The 23,163-nt window shown below is 41.6% G+C and overlaps 1 protein-coding gene across 3 annotated transcripts in view; it reads right to left on the minus strand.

The window, feature by feature from the left end:
- AFF3 (ALF transcription elongation factor 3) overlaps positions 1-23,163 on the minus strand; it is a 565,722-nt gene that overhangs the window by 22,572 nt on the left and 519,987 nt on the right. For all 3 annotated transcript variants that reach the window (XM_053588375.1, XM_053588376.1, XM_053588374.1), the window contains exons 15-17: positions 20,396-20,520; positions 17,099-17,300; positions 12,370-12,491 (exon numbers count right to left, since the gene is read on the minus strand). In XM_053588375.1, coding sequence (XP_053444350.1) covers positions 12,370-12,491; positions 17,099-17,300; positions 20,396-20,520 — 449 coding nt within the window. The remainder of the gene's footprint in view (positions 1-12,369; positions 12,492-17,098; positions 17,301-20,395; positions 20,521-23,163) is intronic.

The following is a 23,163-nucleotide window of genomic DNA, read 5'->3' on the forward strand; positions in this document are numbered from 1 at the left end:
AGTCCATATTCATCTCTGTCCTTCCAGATTGAGCACAGAGCTTCCCGTTCACACTGCATTTCCTGCTGAGCAGCTACCTCCTGAGCTGTACTAGGCTGTAGTTACTGCGTGTGAAACCCAGCTTCAGCAGGGACCGTGCTGTACACCTCTTTGATCTTCCCCACCTGGTAGTTTTAGGTACATAGTGGAAGGTGAACAAGTGCCTCCTGAATGGCCCTAAATTCATTTTGAGTTTAGAAAGGAGCGGTGGTGGCTTCTGATGGGGTACAGCATCGCAGCCAATGAGCCAGGGAGTGTCTCCATGGCAACCAGAAATTATCCACATCATTATCTGCTCCACACTCTAGTGTATAAGTTTGGCCATTGTTTTCTTGCCCTGTTTTGTAGTGCTTGTCACTAATAGATCATCATTTCAAATGCATCTCCTTTATTTTCATTACAGGATTCCTTTGGTGATAAGCTACGGTATCTTAGTTTTCACCAGGCTTCTGGGTGGCTCTTACAGATGGCAGTGGCTCATAATTCCTAATATGGGATCCTTAATCAATGCTGTTGTTATTAGCAGCATACGAATGTGTTTTTCAAAGTGATACAAAGGCTGAGTCACCGACCCTCACAATAGCACACAGATAAGCAACACACCTAATTTTCTGACTATTTCACAGCAGCTACAATAGTAACCTGAGAAGCTCATAGAAAATGTACCATCTGGAGGCCATTTATGAACACATTTGTTAGAGTTCTCCTCTTTGCGTATAATGGAGGACTATAATGAGCCACTGAAGATTGTCTGAGGATTTGCCCATTTTCTCCTTTCAGGTGATTTCCAGAGCCACGCTTCTGGATCACATCATTGTAAAGCCAACGGGACCAACAGAGTGTCCAGCATTGTCATGAATGCACATGAGCACAAAGGCGTTCCTTCCGCCAGCAATATACAAGTCCGCAGGAAAAGTAAAATTGCCGTCACCCCTGTGGCAGTTACAGAATATAATATAGCAAAGGTACTAAAATGAAATCTAATTATCTTAATGTTCAAACAGGTTTTTCATCTAATCTTCTGCTGTTTTATATGGCAAATCTCGAGTTTTTATTTCATTTATGTAATAAAATTCTTCACTTTGTTTCTCACAGGGATGGTATTTTGTGAGGATACAGGAGCAGACCTAATAAGAGGTCAATTAAACATCCTAAGTGTAACTAACTGTGTCTTAGTTCTTTCAGAAATGGGGCTTGAGTGATCTAAAAACCAGAGCTCAGCCAGATGCATCTTTGTTGTAACAGCTCTCTGCAACAAAGCAGTCTGAGTACTTGATCCAAATACAACATTTTCTTTTCTTCTCTTCATCCTCCCACCACCCCCACCTACAAACTCCTGGCCCTCGTTCTAAACAGTCACAGGGCTAGAGTGACCCCAATATTTCTTCTGGCAGAGGAATATTAAAGCAACCCTGTTTTTTGTTCTCCTGCGTGGCTGAGACAGAGTTGAACGGCCCCCCACAGAGAGGCTGGCAGACCTCTTTCTGTAATTCCTCCCTCTGTGATACGCAGTCCTTCAGCAGAGCCAGCCTGTTTTGTGAAAACTGGCAGGGATGAGAGCTCAGTGTGTTTGAACAAACACGTTCCTCGGCACAGCAGAAATTGGATCATTTTCTCAGGGAAGTTGAAATCCAAATCTGACAACTAGGCAACTGCATACCAAATGAATGCATCATCTGCTATCCGATATGTTAGCTTGTCACTTGATAAGCCCCAGAGGTGTTACTGTGTCCCAGGCCTTGAGGTACCTTCTCCAAAGGAAAAAAATATATATGACATTAAGTAATTATTTTTAATATGCAGAGGGAAGTGATCACTACTGATGGTGGGTGCACATGTAGTGAGAATAAGACGCAGTCAGTTGGGCGAGGGCCAACAGGACACAGCTGGTCAGGTTGGGTTAGGTCCCAGGTAGGCTTCAACCCATGTCTTCCACTCTTGTTTTGTAAATTTAGCTTCAACCCAACAGTGTGTACCTTGAGTAGTTTAGGATGATTGATTTAGGAGATTAACTTTTGAATTGGAAATGTTGTAATAGGTCATGGGTTATGCTGATTGTTTATTATTGTTTAAGATAAGGGTTAATATGGATTTTGCTTTGAATTTTTATATATAAAACTATGGTTTTGAAAATGGAAGGGAAGAACAGTCCTGGAGAGGCTACCCCACTGTTCTCCAGAATTGCTGGAGAATTCTGATAATAAAGCTTGTTGGTCCTAATCCCCATCTCTGCATTTGGCTGACAGTGACAGGTGGCCAGCCCCTTTTGGTCCAGTAACAAGGGGGTACTTCAGAGCCAGACACTCTGGGATGTTGGCGGTGGCTTTATGGGAACTTCCCCACAGAAGCAGGCAGATTGCACTCACATAGCAAGGATTCAAGTGCAGCTTCTACATCCACAACCTTGATCCTGGCTGGGACCCGGAGTCTCTGGAACCTGGCTTTTAGAAGCCCGAGTGGTCATTTATTGTTTCTTACAGGCCATATACCCCTGCACACAGCTGCATCCCTCCTGGCCACACACAGAAAGCAGTGTGTGCTCCGAGGGACACACAAGCTAAGCAAGGCAGGTTTTGTCATTTGATCAAAAGCACTTTTCTGTTGAAATGAACAATGACCAATGTGATGGTCGTCCTTCTCTGGGTGTGACATTTAAAATAAAATAATTTCACAAAACCCTAAAAAAGATCAGGGATTTCAGTCTGGGAGATCTTCATGCCCTTTAAATCTCCCTCATCAAAGCCTACTCCCTTTCCCTTCTCTCTTTTTGTTTTGGTTAGAACAGCATAAGGATCTGGTCTTGAGACAGGGAATTCATAATGGGAAAAATTCCATTTGAAAAATAATAAAGGCTCACTAATGGTTTATCAGGAAAACACAAAGGTGGGAGCCAGCTTTGAAGGGGAAGGGGAGACCCTCAGAAGAACAATGCCCACTGTACTCCCCCAGGGGCATGCACCTGGTGTCCTCTGACTATGCTGCGCTGCCAAATATCCAGCCTTTTACCTACAGAATCCTCCCATCCTCTATGAAATGACAATCCTTTTAGCTATGAGACTGCTGTGCATAATTACATTACAAATGTCAAGTCCCTCTTCCTTCCTCCAGACACATTTCATGTGCTGCGGCCTTCAGTGACTCATGGCTGAGGGAGTCCTTAACGTTGGGAGGTTTAGGTAGCTGGGTTCCTGTTATTGGCGCCATGGGGACAGATGGGACATTTGGTGGTTTGGCTGATCGTGACTAACTATTCCGTGTGAAATATGGGCAAGAGACAGCACGTCCTCCGGGGAGCAGCCGGCAGCTCTGGCACCGGATTCTGCTGGCTTCTCAACACACAATGTGGCTGGCGGGAACAAGGAGCTTGATTTTGCAGCCAAGCAATTCACCACTGAGCTCTGCTCGGGACTTCTGTACTGAGGCCTTTATGACACAGTTGTTCTCTCTCAATTTTCCCTGGCCAAGAATTCCCCTGTCACTAATTATGACACCAAGTAATTTAAAGTTCATGGCTTTGCACTAATAACATCAGTTTCTAGGCTTCCAGTTGAATTAAGTGCTGTCACTCATTAACATAAATTCTTACAGATTTTTTTTTAACAAAAGTTTGGTAATCACACCAGTGTCACCTTAATACTGTGGCTGTCACGTAGTGAATGTTGTGCATTTGCTACATGTCAGGGGAGGAGGTGAAGTCACACTGCTGCCAATCAGAGTCTGCAACTTACAAAGAACACACTGACCTGGACCACATTTTAAAAATAAGTGTCATTTCCTTCAATTCTATCTGTATCCCAAAGGGACTAACTGGTACCTATTTAACTGGTAAGGAAAAGGGGCTTGCAAGCCCATTAATTTATATTTACCTGCAAGGAGACTCCTTATATTCATAAAAAAAGAAAGGAAAGACGTAGGCACTCCCCCGGGAATGTCATGAATCATTCAGCTGGGTTCATTCAACACTTGTTATTGAGAGCCCAAGGGATTGGGCTGTTGTCTGAATCGTATGTTTATTCAACCATTAATGAGTATTTATAATACAAAAAGACGAGTTTACTTTTTAAAAACTACACTATGCGGCTTTAAAAATTAAATGACAGCGTGGCATCTGTTACTTTTTGGATCACTATAAATGGATTTCCATCAACTCAAAATTACTCTGGGGCTAATTATCTAGTCCTCTCTTTTCTTTCACTGGTGGCCTCTCTTTTGGTCATTTTACTGCTTGTTGACACCCTCAGGGAGATCAAGGAAAGTGACAAGAGCTGAGAGTCTTTGTCAGTGAGGTGCTGGTGGAGGAGCTGGCACAGAACGGAGGGGGAGCAAGGGGGAAAAGGGGACAAGGAGGGTGAAGAGGAGGGAGGAAGAAGATGGGGAGGAGGAGAGGAGGGTGAGGAGGAGGAGGAAGGTAGAGAGAGGAGGTAAACATTGAGGTTTAATGGCCACTCATGTGCCTCCCTCTACCCTGAAGACCTGAGAATTCATTAATCACCGTATCTTACACCTGCCCCTGTCCTTGGCACTTAGTTACTGCTCAGTACATGTCAACTGAAATTGGGAGACATTTTGCACAATTTTAGATGATCTCTTAGTCCAGTGATCTCTTAAGGGTCGCTTATTTTTAATATAAGAGACAATGCTTATTTTTAATTTCCAAGTTTTAAGACTCTTTCCACAACATTTTTAGTTCAATGGCTGAGTGGCTATTTGAGTTACATGTTTATTTTACTGTTATGATTCCAAATCAGTTGGGACACATGGCAATTGGAATGCGACATATCTCTCTCCACATGATAGATATGTAAGACTGCCTTTTTATTCTATCATATCTCTATCCATAAAAGGAAAAACAGTTTTATTGTAGCTTTCAGCCAGAAAAATCATGCATATTGCTAATGGAGAGTAGCCTCCTCATTTACACAGATAGTGACAAAATATTATCCTCAGCCCTAGCAGACTGAGAAACGTTTCCTCCTATAAATAATCCCAGGACCTACAGATCAAAATATGATCACTTAGTTGTTTTCATTTCTGATTTAGCTTTCTGATCCGTATACTGGAAACTTCGTTTTATTTTCCATATATGTTTGTTACCTATCTGTGTATCCATCTATTTACCTATCTTTAAAATACTCTTTTAACTTTTTTTCTTATTAAATTATAGCTGTGTACATTAATGCAGTCATGGGGTACAATGTGCTGGTTTTATATACAATTTGAAATTTTTCATCAAACTGGTTAACGTAACCTTCATGGCATTTTCTTAGTTATTGTGTTAAGACATTTATATTTAAAATACTCTTAAAACCCCCCCACTGGAAGTGTTCGGTGTTTTGAGCACCTCAGTGTCTAATGCTCTTGTTTGATCATGTTGGTAAGACTTCTAAAATTTCCATGTTATCCTTACATACGATTCTAATCTCCTGTTTTTACAAATGATTGAAGTTCACACAAACAATTTCTTTTTTTTTTTTTTTTATTGTTGGGGATTCATTGAGGGTACAATAAGCCAGTTACACTGATTGCAATTGTTAGGTAAAGTCCCTCTTGCAATCATGTCTTGCCCCCATGAAGTGTGACACACACTAAGGCCCCACCCCCCTCCCTCCATCCCTCTTTCTGCTTACCCCCCCCAACCATAATTGTCATTAATTGTCCTCATATCAAGATTGAGTACATAGGATTCATGCTTCTCCATTCTTGTGATGCTTTACTAAGAATAATGTCTTCCACGTCCATCCAGGTTAATACGAAGGATGTAAAGTCTCCATTTTTTTTAATGGCTGAATAGTATTCCATGGTATACATATACCACAGCATTTAGGCTGTTTCCACATTTTGGCGATTGTAAATTGAGCTGCAATAAACAGTCTAGTACAAGTGTCCTTATGATAAAAGGATTTCTTTCCTTCTGGGTAGATGCCCAGTAATGGGATTGCAGGATCGAATGGGAGGTCTAGCTTGAGTGCTTTGAGGTTTCTCCATACTTCCTTCCAGAAAGGTTGTACTAGTTTGCAGTCCCACCAGCAGTGTAAAAGTGTTCCCTTCTCTCCACATCCACGCCAGCATCTGCAGTTTTGAGATTTTGTGATGTGGGCCATTCTCACTGGGGTTAGATGATATCTCAGAGTTGTTTTGATTTGCATTTCTCTAATATATAGAGATGATGAACATTTTTTCATGTATTTGTTAGCCATTCGTCTGTCATCTTTAGAGAAAGTTCTATTCATGTCTCTTGCCCATTGATATATGGGATTGTTGGCCTTTTTCATGTGGATTAATTTGAGTTCTCTATAGATCCTAGTTATCAAGCTTTTGTCTGATTGAAAATATGCAAATATCCTTTCCCATTGTGTAGGTTGTCTCTTTGCTTTGGTTATTGTCTTCTTAGCTGTACAGAAGCTTTTCAGTTTAATGAAGTCCCATTTGTTTATTTTTGTTGTTGTTGCAATTGCCATGGCAGTCTTCTTCATGAAGTCTTCCCCTAGGCCAGTATCTTCCAGTGTTTTTCCTATGCTTTCTTTGAGGATTTTTATTGTTTCATGCCTTAAGTTTAAGTCCTTTATCCATCTTGAATCAATTTTTGTGAGTGGGGGTGTGGGTCCAGTTTCAGTCTTTTACATGTAGACATCCAGTTCTCCCAACACCATTTATTGAATAGGGAGTCTTTCCCCCAAGGTAAGTTCTTGTTTGGTTTATCAAAGATTAGGTGGTTGTAAGATGTTAGTTTCATTTCTTGGTTTTCAATTCGATTCCAAGTGTCTATGTCTCTGTTTTTGTGCCAGTACCATGCTGTCTTGACCACTATGGCTTTGTAGTACAGACTAAAATCTGGTATGCTGATGCCCCCAGCTTTATTTTTATTACTAAGAACTGCTTTAGCTATACGGGGTTTTTTCCGGTTCCATACAAAACGCAGAATCATTTTTTCCAAATCTTGAAAGTATGATGTAGGTACTTTGATAGGAATGGCATTGAATAGGTAGATTGCTTTGGGAAGTATAGACATTTTAACAATGTTGATTCTTCCCATCCATGAGCATGGTATGTTCTTCCATTTGTTAATATCCTCTGCTATTTCCTTTCTGAGCATTTCATAGTTTTCTTTATAGAGGTCCTTCACCTCCTTCATTAGGTATATTCCTCGGTATTTCATTTTCTTTGAAACTATGGTGAAGGGAGTTGTGTCCTTAATTAGCTTCTCATCTTGACTGTTATTGGTGTATACAAAGGCTACTGACTTGTGGACATTGATTTTATATCCTGAAACATTACTGTATTTTTTGATGACTTCTAGGAGTCTTATGGTTGAGTCTTTGGGGTTCTCTAAGTATAAGATCATGTCGTCAGCAAAAAGGGAGAGTTTGACCTCCTCTGCTCCCATTTGGATTCCCTTTATTTCCTTGTCTTGCCTAATTGTATTGGCTAGAACTTCCAGCACTATGTTGAATAGTAAAGGTGACAGAGGACAACCTTGTCTGGTTCCAGTTCTAAGAGGAAAAGCTTTCAGTTTTACTCCATTCAGTAAAATATTGGCTGTGGGTTTGTCATAGATAGCTTCAATCAGTTTTAGAAATGTGCCACCAATGCCTATACTCTTCAGTGTTCTAATTAGAAAAGGATGCTGGATTTTTATCAAATGCTTTTTCTGCATCTCTTGAGAGGATCATGTGATCTTTATTTTTGCCTCTGTTAATATGGTGGATAACGTTTATGGACTTGCGTATGTTAAACCGGCCTTGCATCCCTGGGATGAAGCCTACTTGATCATGATGAATGACTTTTTTGATGATAAGCTGTAATCTATTGGCTAGGATTTTGTTGAGAATTTTTCCATCTATATTCATGAGTGAGATTGGTCTGAAATTCTCCTTTTTGTTTGGGTCTTTTCCTGGTTTTGGTATCAGGGTGATGTTTGCTTCATAGAATGTGTTGGGGAAGATTCCTTCTTCCTCAGTTTTTTGGAATAATTTCTGCAGTACAGGAATAAGCTCTTCCTTGAAGGTTTGATAGAATTCTGGAGTGAAGCCATCTGGACCAGGGCATTTTTTGGTTGGAAGCTTTTTTGTTGTTTCTTTGATCTCAGGGCTTGAAATTGGTCTGTTCAGGAGATCTATTTCTTCCTGGCTAAGTCTAGGGAGAGGGTGTGATTCGAAATATTGATCCATTTCCTTCACATTATCAAATTTCTGGGCATAGAGTTTCTGGTAGTATTCAGAGATGATCTCTTGTATCTCTGTGGGATCAGTTGTTATTTCCCCTTTATCATTTCTGATTGAGGTTACTAGAGATTTTACTTTTCTATTTCTAGTTAGTCTGGCCAATGGTTTATCTATTTTATTTATTTTTTCAAAAAACCAACTCCTTGTTTCATTAATTTTCTGAATGATTCTTTTGTTTTCAATTTCATTGATCTCTGATTTGATTTTGGAGATTTCTTTTCTTCTACTGAGTTTAGGCTTAGATTGTTCTTCTTTTTCCAATTCCATAAGATCTCTTGTGAGATTGTTGATGTGCTCTCTTTCTGTTTTTCGAATGTAGGCATCTAAAGCGATGAATTTTCCTCTCAAAACTGCTTTTGCAGTATCCCACAGGTTTTGGTAGCTTGTGTCTTCATTGTTGTTATGCTCAAGGAAGTTAATGATTTCCTGTTTTATTTCTTCCTTTACCCATCTGTTATTCAACAGAAGATTGTTTAATTTCCATGCCTTTGGGTGGGGTTGAGCATTTTTGTTAGAGTTGAGTTCCACCTTTACTGCCTTATGGTCTGAAAAGATACAAGGTAAAATTTCAATTCTTTTGATTCTGTTGATATTTGTTTTGTGTCCCAGGATATGATCAATTTTGGAGAATGTTCCATGGGGTGATGAGAAGAATGTATATTCTTTATCTTTGGGGTGGAGTGTTCTATATGCGTCTATCAAGCATAGTTGTTCTAGGGTCTCATTTAAATCTCTTATATCTTTGTTTAATTTCTGTTTAGAGGATCTGTCCAGCTGTGTAAGAGGAGTGTTTAAGTCCCCTGTTATGATGGTATTATCAGATATCATATTGCTCAGACTGAGTAAGGTCTGCTTCAAGAATCTGGGAGCATTTAAGTTGGGTACACAAATATTTAGAATTGAAATGTCTTCTTGTTGTATTTTTCCCTTGACCAATATAAAGTGACCATCTTTGTCTTTTTTGACTTTAGTTGCTTTAAATCCACATGTATCTGAAAATAAGATTGCAACTCCTCTTTTCTTCTGAATTCCATTTGCCTGAAAAATTGTCTTCCAACCCTTGACTCGGAGCTTTAATTTGTCTTTTGAAGCCAGGTGTGTTTCTTGCAGACAGCAAATGGATGGCTTGTGTTTTTTAATCCAGTCAACCAATCTATGTCTCTTCAGTGGGGAATTCAAGCCATTAACATTTATTGAGATAATTGATAAGTGCGGTAGTATTCTATTCGTCTTATTTTGTGAGAGTCCACTGCTTAGTTTTATCTTTTGCATCAGTGTGGAGGTTAGGTTCTGTCCTTTGATTTCTGAGTTCTTACTTTGCTGCTGATCCATTGTGGTGGTCAGTGTGCAGAACAGGTTGAAGTATTTCCTGTAGAGCTGGTCTTGTTGTGGCGAATTTCCTCAATGTTTGTATATCCGTAAATGATTTGATTTCTCCGTCAATTTTGAAGCTTAGCTTAGCAGGGTACAGAATTCTGGGCTGAAAATTGTTCTGTTTGAGTAGGTTAAAGGTAGATGACCATTGTCTTCTTGCTTGGAAAGTTTCATTAGAGAAGTCTGCAGTCACTCTGATGGATTTGCCCCTGTAGGTCAACTGGCGCTTACTCCTGGCAGCTTGCAGAATCTTTTCTTTTGTCTTGACTTTGGACAGGTTCATCACAATGTGTCTTGGAGAAGCTCGGTTAGAGTTGAGGCGACCTGGGGTCTGATAGCCTTCTGAAAGCAGTGTGTCAGAATCTTTGGTGATGTTTGGGAAATTTTCTTTTATAATATTCTCTAGTATGGCTTCCATTCCTCTGGGGCATTCTTCTTCCCCTTCTGGAATTCCTATAACTCGTATGTTGGAATGCTTCATAAAGTCCCATAATTCTGACAGTGAACGTTCTGCTTTCTCTCTCTTCTTTTCTGCCTCTTTTACTGTCTGAGTCATCTCAAGAACTTTGTCTTCTACCTCTGAAATTCTTTCTTCTGCATGGTCTAACCTGTTGCTGATACTTTCCATTGCATCTTTAAGTTCCCTGATTGACTGTTTCAGTTCCTTCAGGTCTGCTATATCCTTTTTATATTCTTCATATCGTTCATCTTTTATTTGATTCTGTTTTTGGATTTCCTTTTGGTTATTTTCCACTTTATTAGCAATTTCCTTCATAGTTTCCATCATTTCTTTCATTGTTTTCAACATGTGTATTCTAAATTCCCAACATTTCTTTACAGGTGGAATCATCTGCAGTAGCTACCTCATGGTCCCTTGGTGGGATTGTTCTAGACTGGTCCTTCATGTTGCCTGGAGTTTTCTGCTGATTCTTCCTGATGAGTGATTTCTTTTATCTGTTTCCTTGCCCTAATTTTCCTTTCACTTCCTCTTGCTCTTTAAGTTCTTGTGCCTGTGGAAGTTGTGGGCGGGTTTAGACGGATTGAACACATGCGACCACTTGCCGGTTTTCCACTGTTTTAGTCCTCCTCTTGGGGTCCAGAAGTCTCTTGCTGACTCCCTGTATCCTCATAGGAGTGATGATAGGCAGATCCCACCAGCCAGAGATGCCTGGAGTCCTATCTCCCCAGACTCACGGTGCCCAGATGCAAGGAAGCTGTTACTCGGCTGCCATCTTCCACACGAACAATTTCTATCACTGAGCCCTAATTATAAATGTAGTTGACCAACTGATTGCACACCCATTACATGCCTTAATTACCACCTCCCTACCTGCTTAGCAAGGGCAATGGTAAAGTGGGGTGGGGAGGGGAGGGGAGCCGGGGAGGGCCAAGAGGACTCTGTGTGCAGCATCAGGCACAGCTGCAGCCCCGAGGAGAGGAGAAAAACTGCCCTTAAACTTTCCTAAATCCAATTATTTTGGAATGTGTTCATTAAACAAATAAACAAATATGGATTGGCTTTCAATCCCCAAATTCTGTGTCCTCATTAGCTTATCAAAATCCAAGTAACATGCAAAGACTACAACTTAGGATTCTCATTTCCCAGGGATGCCTAGAGTTAAATAAATAGACCTGCCTATGCCCTGGGTGAAGGTCAGGGATGGAGAAGCGGATGGAGGAAGATCAGGCTGGAGAGTGACCAGTCCTGGACAGTGCTTTAAGTTCTCCAGGTGATGTCCCTGAGATGTCATCTAACTGGATTTTAGAGAGCTCCCCCACCCCCCAGAGGCAGCTGTGGCATCTGTCACTGCTATAACTTTCTTGGGGACATTTAGAACCATTTCATTTTCTGACTCTCAGTAGGGTCAGTGGTTTGTAGTCGGTCAGGCCCTTCAGCTGGACTGTCTGCCACCGAAGGGCAGGAGCTCCCATTTTCACAGCTGCTCTACCCCAGGACTGAATTTTTCCTGCTTCATGTGGACATATATTTGATGCTTGTTGGACAGCTAAAGTTGAAAACAGGATTCAAGCTGAACTCTTGAAACCGTATCTTCTGCCTTCCAGGCTTGCCCTTGACACATATTTTTTTCCCCTAAGAGCCTAAATAATTTTCAGCATCATTTTTTCTTTTCTCATTTGTCATTTTCAGCCTCTCAAGAGCATTCAGGATGTTATTTTTATTCATCATCTTCTCTTGTTTCTCCTCCATTTTAAACTGATGTTGAGGATGGAACTTATACTTGAGTATCAGTGCTAGAATAGGTTGAAGGATGACAGGGTATTTTTTTCCCATGTAATAACCATTTGTACTATTATAAAGAATATATAGCATTTTCAAGGAACAAAAGCTTTCAGGAGTAAGCAACTCTTATTCTTTGCCTATTATGATTTATAAAAACAAAAATGGTTCTCTTTTTGGTAGTATAGTACCACCAACTGTGTACAATATAGGTGTGTAGAAGTATAAGACTCATTAAGGGTATTTGTCTTTGCTTTCTGACATTCTGAGTGCCAATGCCAGCAGCCCTGGTTCTTCTCTCCATCCAAAACCCCACTAGGACTCAGGGGGTATGTTTCAAGTTAAAGCCTCAATTCCCTTTGAGAGGGACATTTATATACCCAAGTCCCAGAGGAAAAATGGCCACATGGTAGATCAGGTACCCATGACCCTTCCACCTAGGAAGCTTTTATTCTATCCTGCCCCTCACCATATCAAGAAAGAGTGTGAACTTACATATCATCGAAGACAAGTTTCTGCCTCTTGCAGTCCCTGTGGCCATTGGAGCCTGGAGACCACGGCTCCGTTTGTGGCCGTGACTTGTGGTGGGGAACGTTTTCGGAAGTATGAGCCGCTTTCTAGATAACAAACAACACAGGTGTCTTTGAGAAACTGGCCACCTGTCTGACCAAGTAACCCATTATGTTACACATCTTTTGTTCTGCATAGTATCTCTTGTTCTCTATTAGAAATGATAGTGATTCATTTTAATAAAGAAATACATGCATTCGAGGGCTTGAACTGAGGGCTTTTACATATGTTGTCAGATGAGGATACCAAAAGGAAGGCTGATGAGGTCTGTCCTCATAGATCTGGAATCTGAGGCTTGGTGAGGTTAAACAACTTGCCCAAGCTCTGAGAGCTATGGCAGCGGAGGCCCGGGGGTGAGGGTTCAGACCCTTCTCTTCCAGCTCGCCAGACCAGGGGCTGGCCAAGTTGAGTGTGCATCAGAACCCTGTGGGGGGCTTGTTACAACAGACTGCTGGACCGCACCCTGGGTGTTTCGGATTCAGCAGGGTTGGGTGGGGCCTGAGAATCTAAATTTCTGTCAGGTTCCCAGATGACACTGATGCTATGGTCCAGTGTAACGAAGCTTACAGACCACTTTACTAGAAGTCACTCGGGTCACATTATACATTTGTTCTTATTAGTGGTCCGAGAAACACAGAGTCAAAGGGAATCACTAAAGCAGCAGTTCTCAATCTGTGGGTTGCGACCGCTTTGTAACAATGAAAATACATTGCGGCCATCGTGGCATTAGGAAGGTTGAGAACCACTGCGCCAAAGGAACACATTAATCTGTGGAAAAATTTAAAAAATCACATTAACCAAGGAGAGAAATATTTACATATTTAAATTTAAGGCATGGAACAATAAAAATCCTCCAAGAAAGCATAGGAAAAACACTGGAAGGTATTGGCCTGGGGGAAGACTTCATGAAGAAGACTGCCATGGCAATTGCAACAACAACAAAAATAAACAAATGGGACTTCATTAAACTGAAAAGCTTCTGTACAGCTAAGGAGACAATAACCAAAGCAAAGAGACAACCCACACAATGGGAAAGGATATTTGCATATTTTCAATCAGACAAAAGCTTGATAACCAGGATCTATAGAGAACTCAAATTAATCCACATGAAAAAAGCCAACAATCCCATATATCAATGGGCAAGAGACATGAATAGAACTTTCTCTAAAGACGACAGACGAATGGCTAACAAACACATGAAAAAAATGTTCATCATCTCTATATATTAGAGAAATGCAAATCAAAACATCCCTGAGATATCATCTAACCCCAGTGAGAATGGCCCACATCACAAAATCTCAAAACTGCAGATGCTGGCGTGGATGTGGAGAGAAGGGAACACTTTTACACTGCTGGTGGGACTGCAAACTAGTACAACCTTTCTGGAAGGAAGTATGGAGAAACCTCAAAGCACTCAAGCTAGACCTCCCATTCGATCCTGCAATCCCATTACTGGGCATCTACCCAGAAGGAAAGAAATCCTTTTATCATAAGGACACTTGTACTAGACTGTTTATTGCAGCTCAATTTACAATCGCCAAAATGTGGAAACAGCCTAAATGCCCACCAACCCAGGAATGGATTAACAAGCTGTGGTATATGTATACCATGGAATACTATTCAGCCATTAAAAAAAATGGAGACTTTACATCCTTCGTATTAACTTGGATGGAAGTGGAAGACATTATTCTTAGTAAAGCATCACAAGAATGGAGAAGCATGAATCCTATGTACTCAATCTTGATATGAGGACAATTAATGACAATTAAGGTTATGGGGGGGGGAAGCAGAAAGAGGGATGGAGGGAGGGGGGTGGGGCCTTAGTGTGTGTCACACTTTATGGGGGCAAGACATGATTGCAAGAGGGACTTTACCTAACAATTGTAATCAGTGTAACTGGCTTATTGTACCCTCAATGAATCCCCAACAATAAAAAAAAAAAAAAAGAAAAAAAAAAGAAATATTTACATATTGACAAAGCACTGATTCTGTGTTTAAACACATGGATCATAGAATAACTGTTTCTGGTTATGAAATACAAATTGATTTCTCTGAAGTAGTTTAAATTGATATACATACAAGTGCCTCTTTATTTTATTTAAATTTTTTTTGAGATACAGTCACACTTTCACCCTCCGTAGAGTGCCGTGGCCTCATGGCTCACAGCAACCTCAAACTCCTGGGCTCAAGTGATCCTCTTGCCTCAGCCTCCCTGTAGCTGGGACTACAGGCATCCGCCATAACGCCTGGCTATTTTTAGAGATGGTATCTTGCTCTTGCTTAGGCTGGTCTGGAACTCCTGAACTCAATACATATACCTCCCAGACTGCTGATAACAGGTGAGAGTCACCATGTCCCACCATATAAATGTTTCTTTAAATGGGGACTGATTTTAAGTGTCATATTTTAAGGGTCACATTCTATGGTTAGATATATGTAGGAAAATTAGATGTTATATTTTTAAAACTATTCTTCCTAAAATCCTTCCAGGGTGTCCACTTGCTCTCAATAAAGGGAGCAGTAGCAGCAGAGTGGCCTCTGTACCTGCAGGTCTGGCCCTTGCCAACCACTCAGCCACTCTCCCTATGGTCTCTGTGCCTCAGAAACATGGGTCAGTTTTTAGTTTGTCCTCAGTTTTGTACATGCTGTTTTTTTTTCCTGCCTATAATGCTCTTTACCTCTTACTAAACTGCTATTTGCCTTTTGGAGATCTTACATCAGGGGGCCAGCAACCCAAGTAGGTCACACTTGGCCCTGTTTGTAAATAGTTTTCCTGGGAACCAGACATGCTGTTTGCCTACTGTTAATAGCCGCTTTCCCGCTGCAGTGGGTGGCAGTGTTGAGTAGCTGTGACAGACTGTATCAGAGACGGTGGAGCCCCCAAAGCCTTTAGTTGTTTTATTATCTGGCCCTTCACAGCAGTGGGTCTCAACTGGAGGCAATTTGACAATGCTGGAGACATTTCTGGTCACCAGTGGGAGTGGGCTCTACTAACATCTCATAGGTGGAGGCCAGTGATGCTGCCAAACAACCTGCATTGCCCAGGACAGTCCCCACCACAAAGAATTACTCAGTCCAAAATACCAAGAGTGTTGAGAGACCTGCTTCACAGGAGTATGCTTGATCCTCCATACTGGATCAAGCCTCTGTATGCTTGTATGAGAGCTCCTAGTTCTCTGTGAGCTTCCTCTTTAGCACGCAAACTGTTGGCAGTTAATTATGGATGTGTGTGATCCACCCATCTAAGGCTCTCTTCCCGGCTAGGTGGTAAGCTGCATGTGGGCACAGAAGGATCATTACTGTATCTCTGGTGCTTAGCACAGGGCCTGGCACATACTAAGTACTTGCTGAATAAGCCTCTGTCTGGTGAAAGAATGACTAAATAAAAAGTCATGGGTTTATAAGTCTCTGCACATCGTAGTTACTTGTGATATAAGGGTCTTGAGGCAAAGAAAAATTTCGTCTTTTTAAAAACTTCAATTGGTTCTTTCCCATAGGAAAAAAACAAAAAACAAAAAATCCCCACTTCAATTGGTAGCTTTTTATTCCATGTTTTTCTGATACGGTCTTCTCAGCCTAGATTTAAAGATAATTGCTCCCAAACGAGGGTGCATAAAGATAGCTAAGTTTCTGAGGATGCTATAAGCTCTTGTAGGGCCTTCTATCAAGTTTTTACACCTGTAATTCTAGACATAAAGTCTTAAGTTCTGCCTTCACCCTTGTATCCCTCTTTGCAGAGTCCCATTCTCAAGTCTCACCTTTCTCCCTACCTTGCAAAGCCGGGTGTTTTTTTTTTTTTTTTTTTTTGCAGTTTTTGGCCAGGGCCGGGTTTGAACCCACCACCTCTGGTATATGGGGCTCGTGCCCTACTCCTTTGAGCCACAGGCGCCACCCCAGGCACAGAGACCTGGGAGAAGAGGAGTTTGCAATTAGCAAATGTCTCTGAGAGAATGAGTGGTCCAGGTTACCAGCTGTTAGAGACAAGTGTGGCAGTAAGGAGGAACTAACAGGTAGTGTGAAGCACACAGGTGCTGGGTCTTTAGATGATAATGTTGGTTTCAAATCTTGTCACCGCCATTTTGCAGATGAAGAAATAAGACTCAGAAAGATGAGATAAATGGCCCAAGCTCACCTTGCGACAAGATGTGAAGCTGGACTGTAAACCCAAGTCCCCCGTTCTTCCCTGGGGGAGTCCTGGAAATGTCTCTGGGAAGATGGCTGGAAAGGTGGTGGCAGCAGGGGTCCCCCGCTGTGGCTACTACACTGGCAACAAGGGTGGAGAGTGGAGGCCTGGCAGGTTTCAGTGTGGGGTTTCAATTCCAGATATATCTCTGCCTTGGGGTAAGGAATTTTGCTTAATGAAAAGGGTGGTAGTTCGAAACTCCTAATTTACTCTGTCCTGGGATGGTATGACTTAGAGGTCTTTTCAGAATGGGAAATAAAATCCTGCCAAGCCTCTGGCTTTTTCTTCCTCAGATCCCTCTGTGGGAGGGTGAAGAGGTGCTCTCCTCCCTAAGTCTTCCCAGAGGCAGCATTCAGGGACTCTGGAGGGCCTCATGCATGTGCTTAGACCGTGCTGGGCTACACGCGGGGTGCGCATGGGGCGCTCAATTTCATCTTGATTTTAATGGGAGAAAAAGGAGCAACAACAAACCGTGAGGTCTCCGGCATGAGACTGCAGCTGGTTGTCGGCTTTATGCTTTTTGTTGGAAGAAGCAGAAGTGAATAAGCTGCTGCCATTTGATCGGCTGGAAGACGTTAATTCCTCGTTGGAGTATTTGTGTTTAGATGCATCGGAGAGGGGTGAGATGGGCGACCGGAGCATTTTTTCATTTTTATTTATTGGTATTGCCACACTGAAAAAGGAAATTAAAGTAATGAAGTGCCACAGAGTCAGCACAGGGAGAAGTGAATGTTTCGTATATGATCCACACCTCCCACATAGGACCTGCTGGCAGGAGGAAGTTGATTGGGAATTATCCTATCAGGAAACTTTAGGGTATTAAGACCATAACAATAAGCAAATCTTATTCATTGTCTCCTTATTCTTTTTATAAGGTTGAGTAGTAATTCTTGAGTTAGCACCAAAGTAAATAACATTATACTTTTATTTCCAAGATTTTCCTCCCAGGATCTAAAAATACCTAACAAACAACTTGCTGTTTTTCTAACAAGCATAAGTAGTGAGTAAGGGAAAATTTAATCAATAATGATAAGAAGACAACTATTTTACAAAAGATTTGTGTCATCACCTGAGCTTGTACTCATTATTATGTAGAAAATATGAGAATCACAGAATAACCTGCAATACATGAAGCCAACTTTCAACTGCTGAGGTTCTGAGTTAACCAGGCATTGATAAGAATAAATACAGAATACTAAAAGTATCATTAGAAGTTACAATTGCTGATTCCTAGTTCCTAATTGCCTATGCCTGAATATAACTTTCTCCAAAATCAACCATCAGGGAAAGGAGGTTTACTTACGTTAGGACCTCTGTTGACTCCCCAAGGGACTGTAATAAACTGGTTAACATATGGAGGTGGTCAACATATGGAACTTTCACTAAATACATGTGATGGATGTCTAGTCTATGAAAATTGGGTCAACTTGAGGCAGTGAATGTAGGGAGATGGTAAACTATGGAGGTTCTACTGTACTTGAGTGTTTGCAATGCGTATATTATTGTTAGGGCTATCTCCATTACTTAAAAAAAAAAAAGTATTATTTGGGGAAGACATATTAGCCTGAAATAAACTCCATCATTGCTAACTTAAGATCCTTACAGAGGTCACCTGATAGAGTCAGTTAAAAAAAAAACGGTAAAGCTATCTAACAAAGATTTAGTCATTATACCTGGGGTTAAGGTCTCTTAATTGCATGTGTTGGTTATCACTGGAAACAAGCCATTAAAGTCACTTCAAAAAGCAATTTCCTTAGTTGGTGGTCACAGTGGAGAAATTACAGAGGCCTTGAGAACAAGCAAGAAACTTGAGTTTTTTAATGTATGCAAATGGATACATATAGGGATAGAATTTCTGGTGACAGATCTCTGGTTCCAAAAGCACTGTGTGTCTAACAACTGAGAAAGAAGTGAGAAGATGTGTTATAAAAAAACTGCTGTGGGAAAAATCAAAAGTGACTCATCTAGTGTAAGAGAAGACACGGATGTGGAAGATGATGTGAAGGGTCTGAGCATAACTGTTTCTTGAAATGTGAGTGAAAAAAGACCTTTTTCTAAGTATTATTTTACAAGATTCATGATTTTTACTATGCATGGAAAACTAAATTATGTCATTAAGTATTCTTGCGGACATTTAATGGCTTTTTCTTCACTGCAAGTTTATATATTTAAGTTGACAACAGAAACTTTCTTTGGAGTGCCTCTTTGGGATTGGCGATCACCTTACCTCTGGGATTGTTTTATTGCACTGTAGTAACTGCAGTTCCAAAGGTACACAGACCAGCTCTCCCATCAAGAACTCTAAGCATTTTTATATGCATTAGAATAAAACTATCAGAGCTTGGAGGCTCTACCATGCTAAGTCTCTAGAGCAGTGGTTCTCAACCTTCCTAATGCTGGCGAGCCTTTAATACAGTTCCTGTGGGTCGCGACCCACAGGTTGAGAACTGCTGCTCTAGAGCAAGTTTTTAACCTGGTGTCCATGAACTTGGATGGAGAAAAGTTGCATCTTCATTTTCACTAACCTGTTTTATTTCTAACTGAAATAGAACATTTCTTTCTATTATGAGTGAAGGCATGAACCCAGAGCCATGGTTTAGCAGGAGTACTATTAGCAACACTTGTGATTGATTGTGTCACCAGTAAAAAATCAGATATTTTTATATCATATTGCAGTTGTTATAGGCATCTTGAAATACTGCTTATATTCATCACGGTTTAGAAATTATGGTGGCCACTAGAGTGGCTAGAAATGTCATTTAATGCATTAATAAACAAACACACATATAACCATATCATGTTTAAAAAATATCTTGGGGCCACATTTTCCTCATTCACGTTTTCTCAGTACTCTGAGCTGCTGTGCAGATGGCCAGTCTCCACATGCAGCGTTCCTCCTGCTCACAGCTGCAAGGGCTGTTGCCTTGCCTTCTCAAGGTGAGTCTGATGCCACAGGGGCCTCTGCCTGTGTGCCTTTGCTCTCCAGTTTCCTCACTAAGTTTTAGCAATGCTCTACTTTCCTAACCTCTCAGTTTACATTTTTATGCGTTATTCTGAAACATTCATCTTCCCTTAAAAATTCTATGTATACAGTCTGGGAGAGTGAAGAGTGTCTTGGAGAGGAAAAGTGGTTTCTGTGCTGTGGTATTTCAAAATGGAAAGAGCTGCTATGACTGATGATAAGCTATTCGCTTATAATAAATACCTGGGACTCTGCCTTGCTAGAGAGCTATTTATGACAGAAGGAATTGAGGGCAAGGTGGGTCCATCTGGAATCCCTACAGAGGAGTGACTGGAGAGCTGTTTGACCTTGGAGGCACAGACCCTGTCTCATGCCAAAATTTTAGTCAATATCCAAGAGCTTTAGGTACATCACCTGGAAATACAGTTCCAAATGTATATTTATCTGTGTAGGAAGTTTAATGTTCTTATGAGTTTAGTTAGTGGCTACCATTAAAATGATGATTCAAAAATTGAATTATTAATTTTTTTAGGGGGAAGGGCATGTATTGCTGAGTACGGAACTGTGTGTAACTAGCAACTGCTCTTTGGTTACAGGGAAGTACCTTGCATGGCTATGTGGATATGTGGCTTGAGACACGTGTCCAGCCATAATTATAAACCTTAATTTAAACCAAGGGAAGAAAGTCTGCAGACTCAGAAAACCACAGTAGTCCTCAAAAATCTGACTCTGTCCTGGTATGGCACATGACGTTCAGATCCAGACATCCCTCCAGGTCGCCTCCACCATGGAGGGGACGTGCATACCTGTTGACATTCATGTTACAGTGGTTTGCAGACAAAGTATTATTGGCGGAAGTGGCCAGGCGTGAAGAGCTCTCTTTCTCGCCCGAGGCCTTCTTGATCTCCCTGTAGTCGTCTTCGTTGTCACACTGCACAAGAATAAGCATGAGTCAGTCACCCCTGGATTTCAAGGGGTCATTGGGAGTTCTTGGGGACTGGCTTCCCTGAAGAGTGGCCTGAGCAGCTGTGTCCTGGCCTGGGTTCCTAGTCAGCTCCTCAGTGAACAAGAATGAAAACTGTGGCCTCACCAAGCATAGCTTATTAAGAGGAGAGGCATGATGTCATGATCAAAATTTGAAAGGAAACATCTGAATTATGAAAACTACTCTGCAATAAACAGGCCTAGAAATTAGCTCTCCAAAGCATGCCTGTTCTCAATGCCCACTACGGCTTCAGAGTTACTCATCTTGGTATTTCTTGGAATCAGAATAAGGTATAGAAAGTGTTTTCCAGGATTAACTTGGTAAGGGCAGTGGTAAGCTTGGACCTTTCTGTTTGGAAATTCTTGCCTTTTATGAATTCCAAGTAGAGGGTGTTACCTCTCAGTGCCTTAATCCTAGCTCTCCATTACTATCCCATGGCATCTCAGAACCCTTAAAGTACCCTTTTAAAAACAGTGCTTTGCATTCTTATTGCCATGACTCTATTTAATTCTAGATGTGTATTAGGGTACAACACAAATGTACTCAGAAAGGTACTATTTTCTGTGAGATAGCAGAAGCCCAGTAAGGTATCTTCAGGGTTGTCGCTAGTGTTTTCTGGGAGACAAATGCAGCACCAAAGAAAGACTCTGAGCTCTTTCTTCTCTCTGGCTGGGATTTTGTCACACAGACTGTGCCACAGGCAGTCCCAAATGCTTATACTGTAAGAGTGCCCCTCTGGAGAGACCAAACCAAAGTCCTAGTCCTCAGCTCCAGGCTCTAGCTGGGTGAGACCTGGCACCTTTGACAGCCAGGGCAATGGCTATCCATAGCCACAGCACCCAGTATTGGGGTCTTAATGCCCAGGATACCAAGGAAAGAGCACTATAAAAATATTCTTTCGCCTCTCATGTCTGTGTTTAATGATGATTTAGATTTTATGAACAGAGCCAGGCATCAGGCTTAGTGTAAATTAAGTTTCATAAATTAAAATAAAAAGAGCCATAAACAATACAACTGTATCATATCTATATTTATGAATATCTATCTCTGTATATTTCTTCTATATATGTATTTTCTTCCATCAGCATATCCATTTATCCACCAATCTCAGAAGTAATATCCATACTGATTCCCAGATGGTTAAATGAATGACCAAGTCCTTCATTCAACAAAAACTGAGTACCAAAAAGTAATCAGGAAGGCAGGGTATCTAGAGGAAAACAGGAGGAAAGAGAGGTAGGAAAGAAAGGAGCTAACAAGTATGAGTGAGTTGTACTGTTTGTGTGCAGCTGACAACGAGCTGCAAAGATGTTGCCATTTTACAGATGGGAGAAACTGGATTCAGAGATGGGAAAGTCACCTGAGTGATTAGGGTCGCCCACCCAGGAGGCCAGTGCTGACTATGTAATTTTCTGGGTCCAAGGCAAAATAAAAATGCTGGACCCCTGTTTCAAAAAGCAGGAAAAGCCAGGCGCAGTGGTTCACGTCTATAGTCCTAGCACTCTGGGAGGCTGAGGCAGGTAGAATGCTTGAGCTCGTGAGTTCAAGACCAGGCTGAGCAAGAGTCAAAACCCATTTCTACTCAAAATATAAAAATCAGCCAGGTGTGGTGGTGGTGCCTATTGTCCCAGCTAGTTGGGAGGCTGGGCTGCGGCAGGAGGATAGCTTGGGTGATAAAGCGAGACCTTTCCTCTTAAAAAAAAAAAAAAAAGGAGTAAAAGAGTGATGCTATGACATATTCAAATACAAAACATTTTCCTTTCATTCACAATCTCTCCTTTGAGCTGTCATGGTGGTGTCTGCTATTTCCTGCTGTGCTCCTTTGGGCATGGGGATGCCTGGGGCGGGGGGAGTACAGGTTCCTCTGGCCCGGCCTGCCCTGGGACTGGGTACATGTGGGTACATGTGCACAGCCCAGCTGCTCAGGCTTTTACCCTCCTGCCAGTTGTGGGATCTCAAGGTACCTTCCCACAGTCCACCCTCCAAGGCATGGTGAATGGGTGATCCCCAGGAGATTGAAAACTCCCCCTAGAAAGCCTCGCTACCTGGATTGGGTTGGGTAAGACCTTCCCTATGCCTGTGCCCCTTTGGGGGGTTGGGACAGCAGTGGTCCTTGGACTGAGCCAGGGTTGGGGAGGCTGCCTGGGGCCAGGGTGCCGGGGGGCTAAAATCAGGCAGTACCCATCCTGTGGAAATATGTAGGAAGTGGGCTGCAGGAGAATCAAAGCTCCATCTGGACCCCCATCCCCCATTATTTACAAAACATGAATTCAAAGATAAAAGGAAGAATCTCAAGGTGGTGGCCACAAGCATCAAGCTCCAAAGGTCCCATGTGACTGCACTCCAGCGCAGGCCGATGCACCCAGCCATGGAAAGATGGATTTGAAGTCAGGTGTCTGGTGTCAAAATCCACACACCTTCCACTACATGTGAGTACCCTTACACAACAGGGGCCAATGCTGGGTGGAAACTAACCGTATCTGTACTGATAGGAAAGACAAATAAATAGCTGTCTTTTGAAGATACATCTTTTCATGAACTTTCTTGCAAGGGGTTCAAATTGTACTACAGGGTTAACTTACTCAATGT

Source organism: Nycticebus coucang, chromosome 4 (genome assembly GCF_027406575.1).
Source record: "Nycticebus coucang isolate mNycCou1 chromosome 4, mNycCou1.pri, whole genome shotgun sequence".
NCBI lineage: Eukaryota > Metazoa > Chordata > Mammalia > Primates > Lorisidae > Nycticebus > Nycticebus coucang.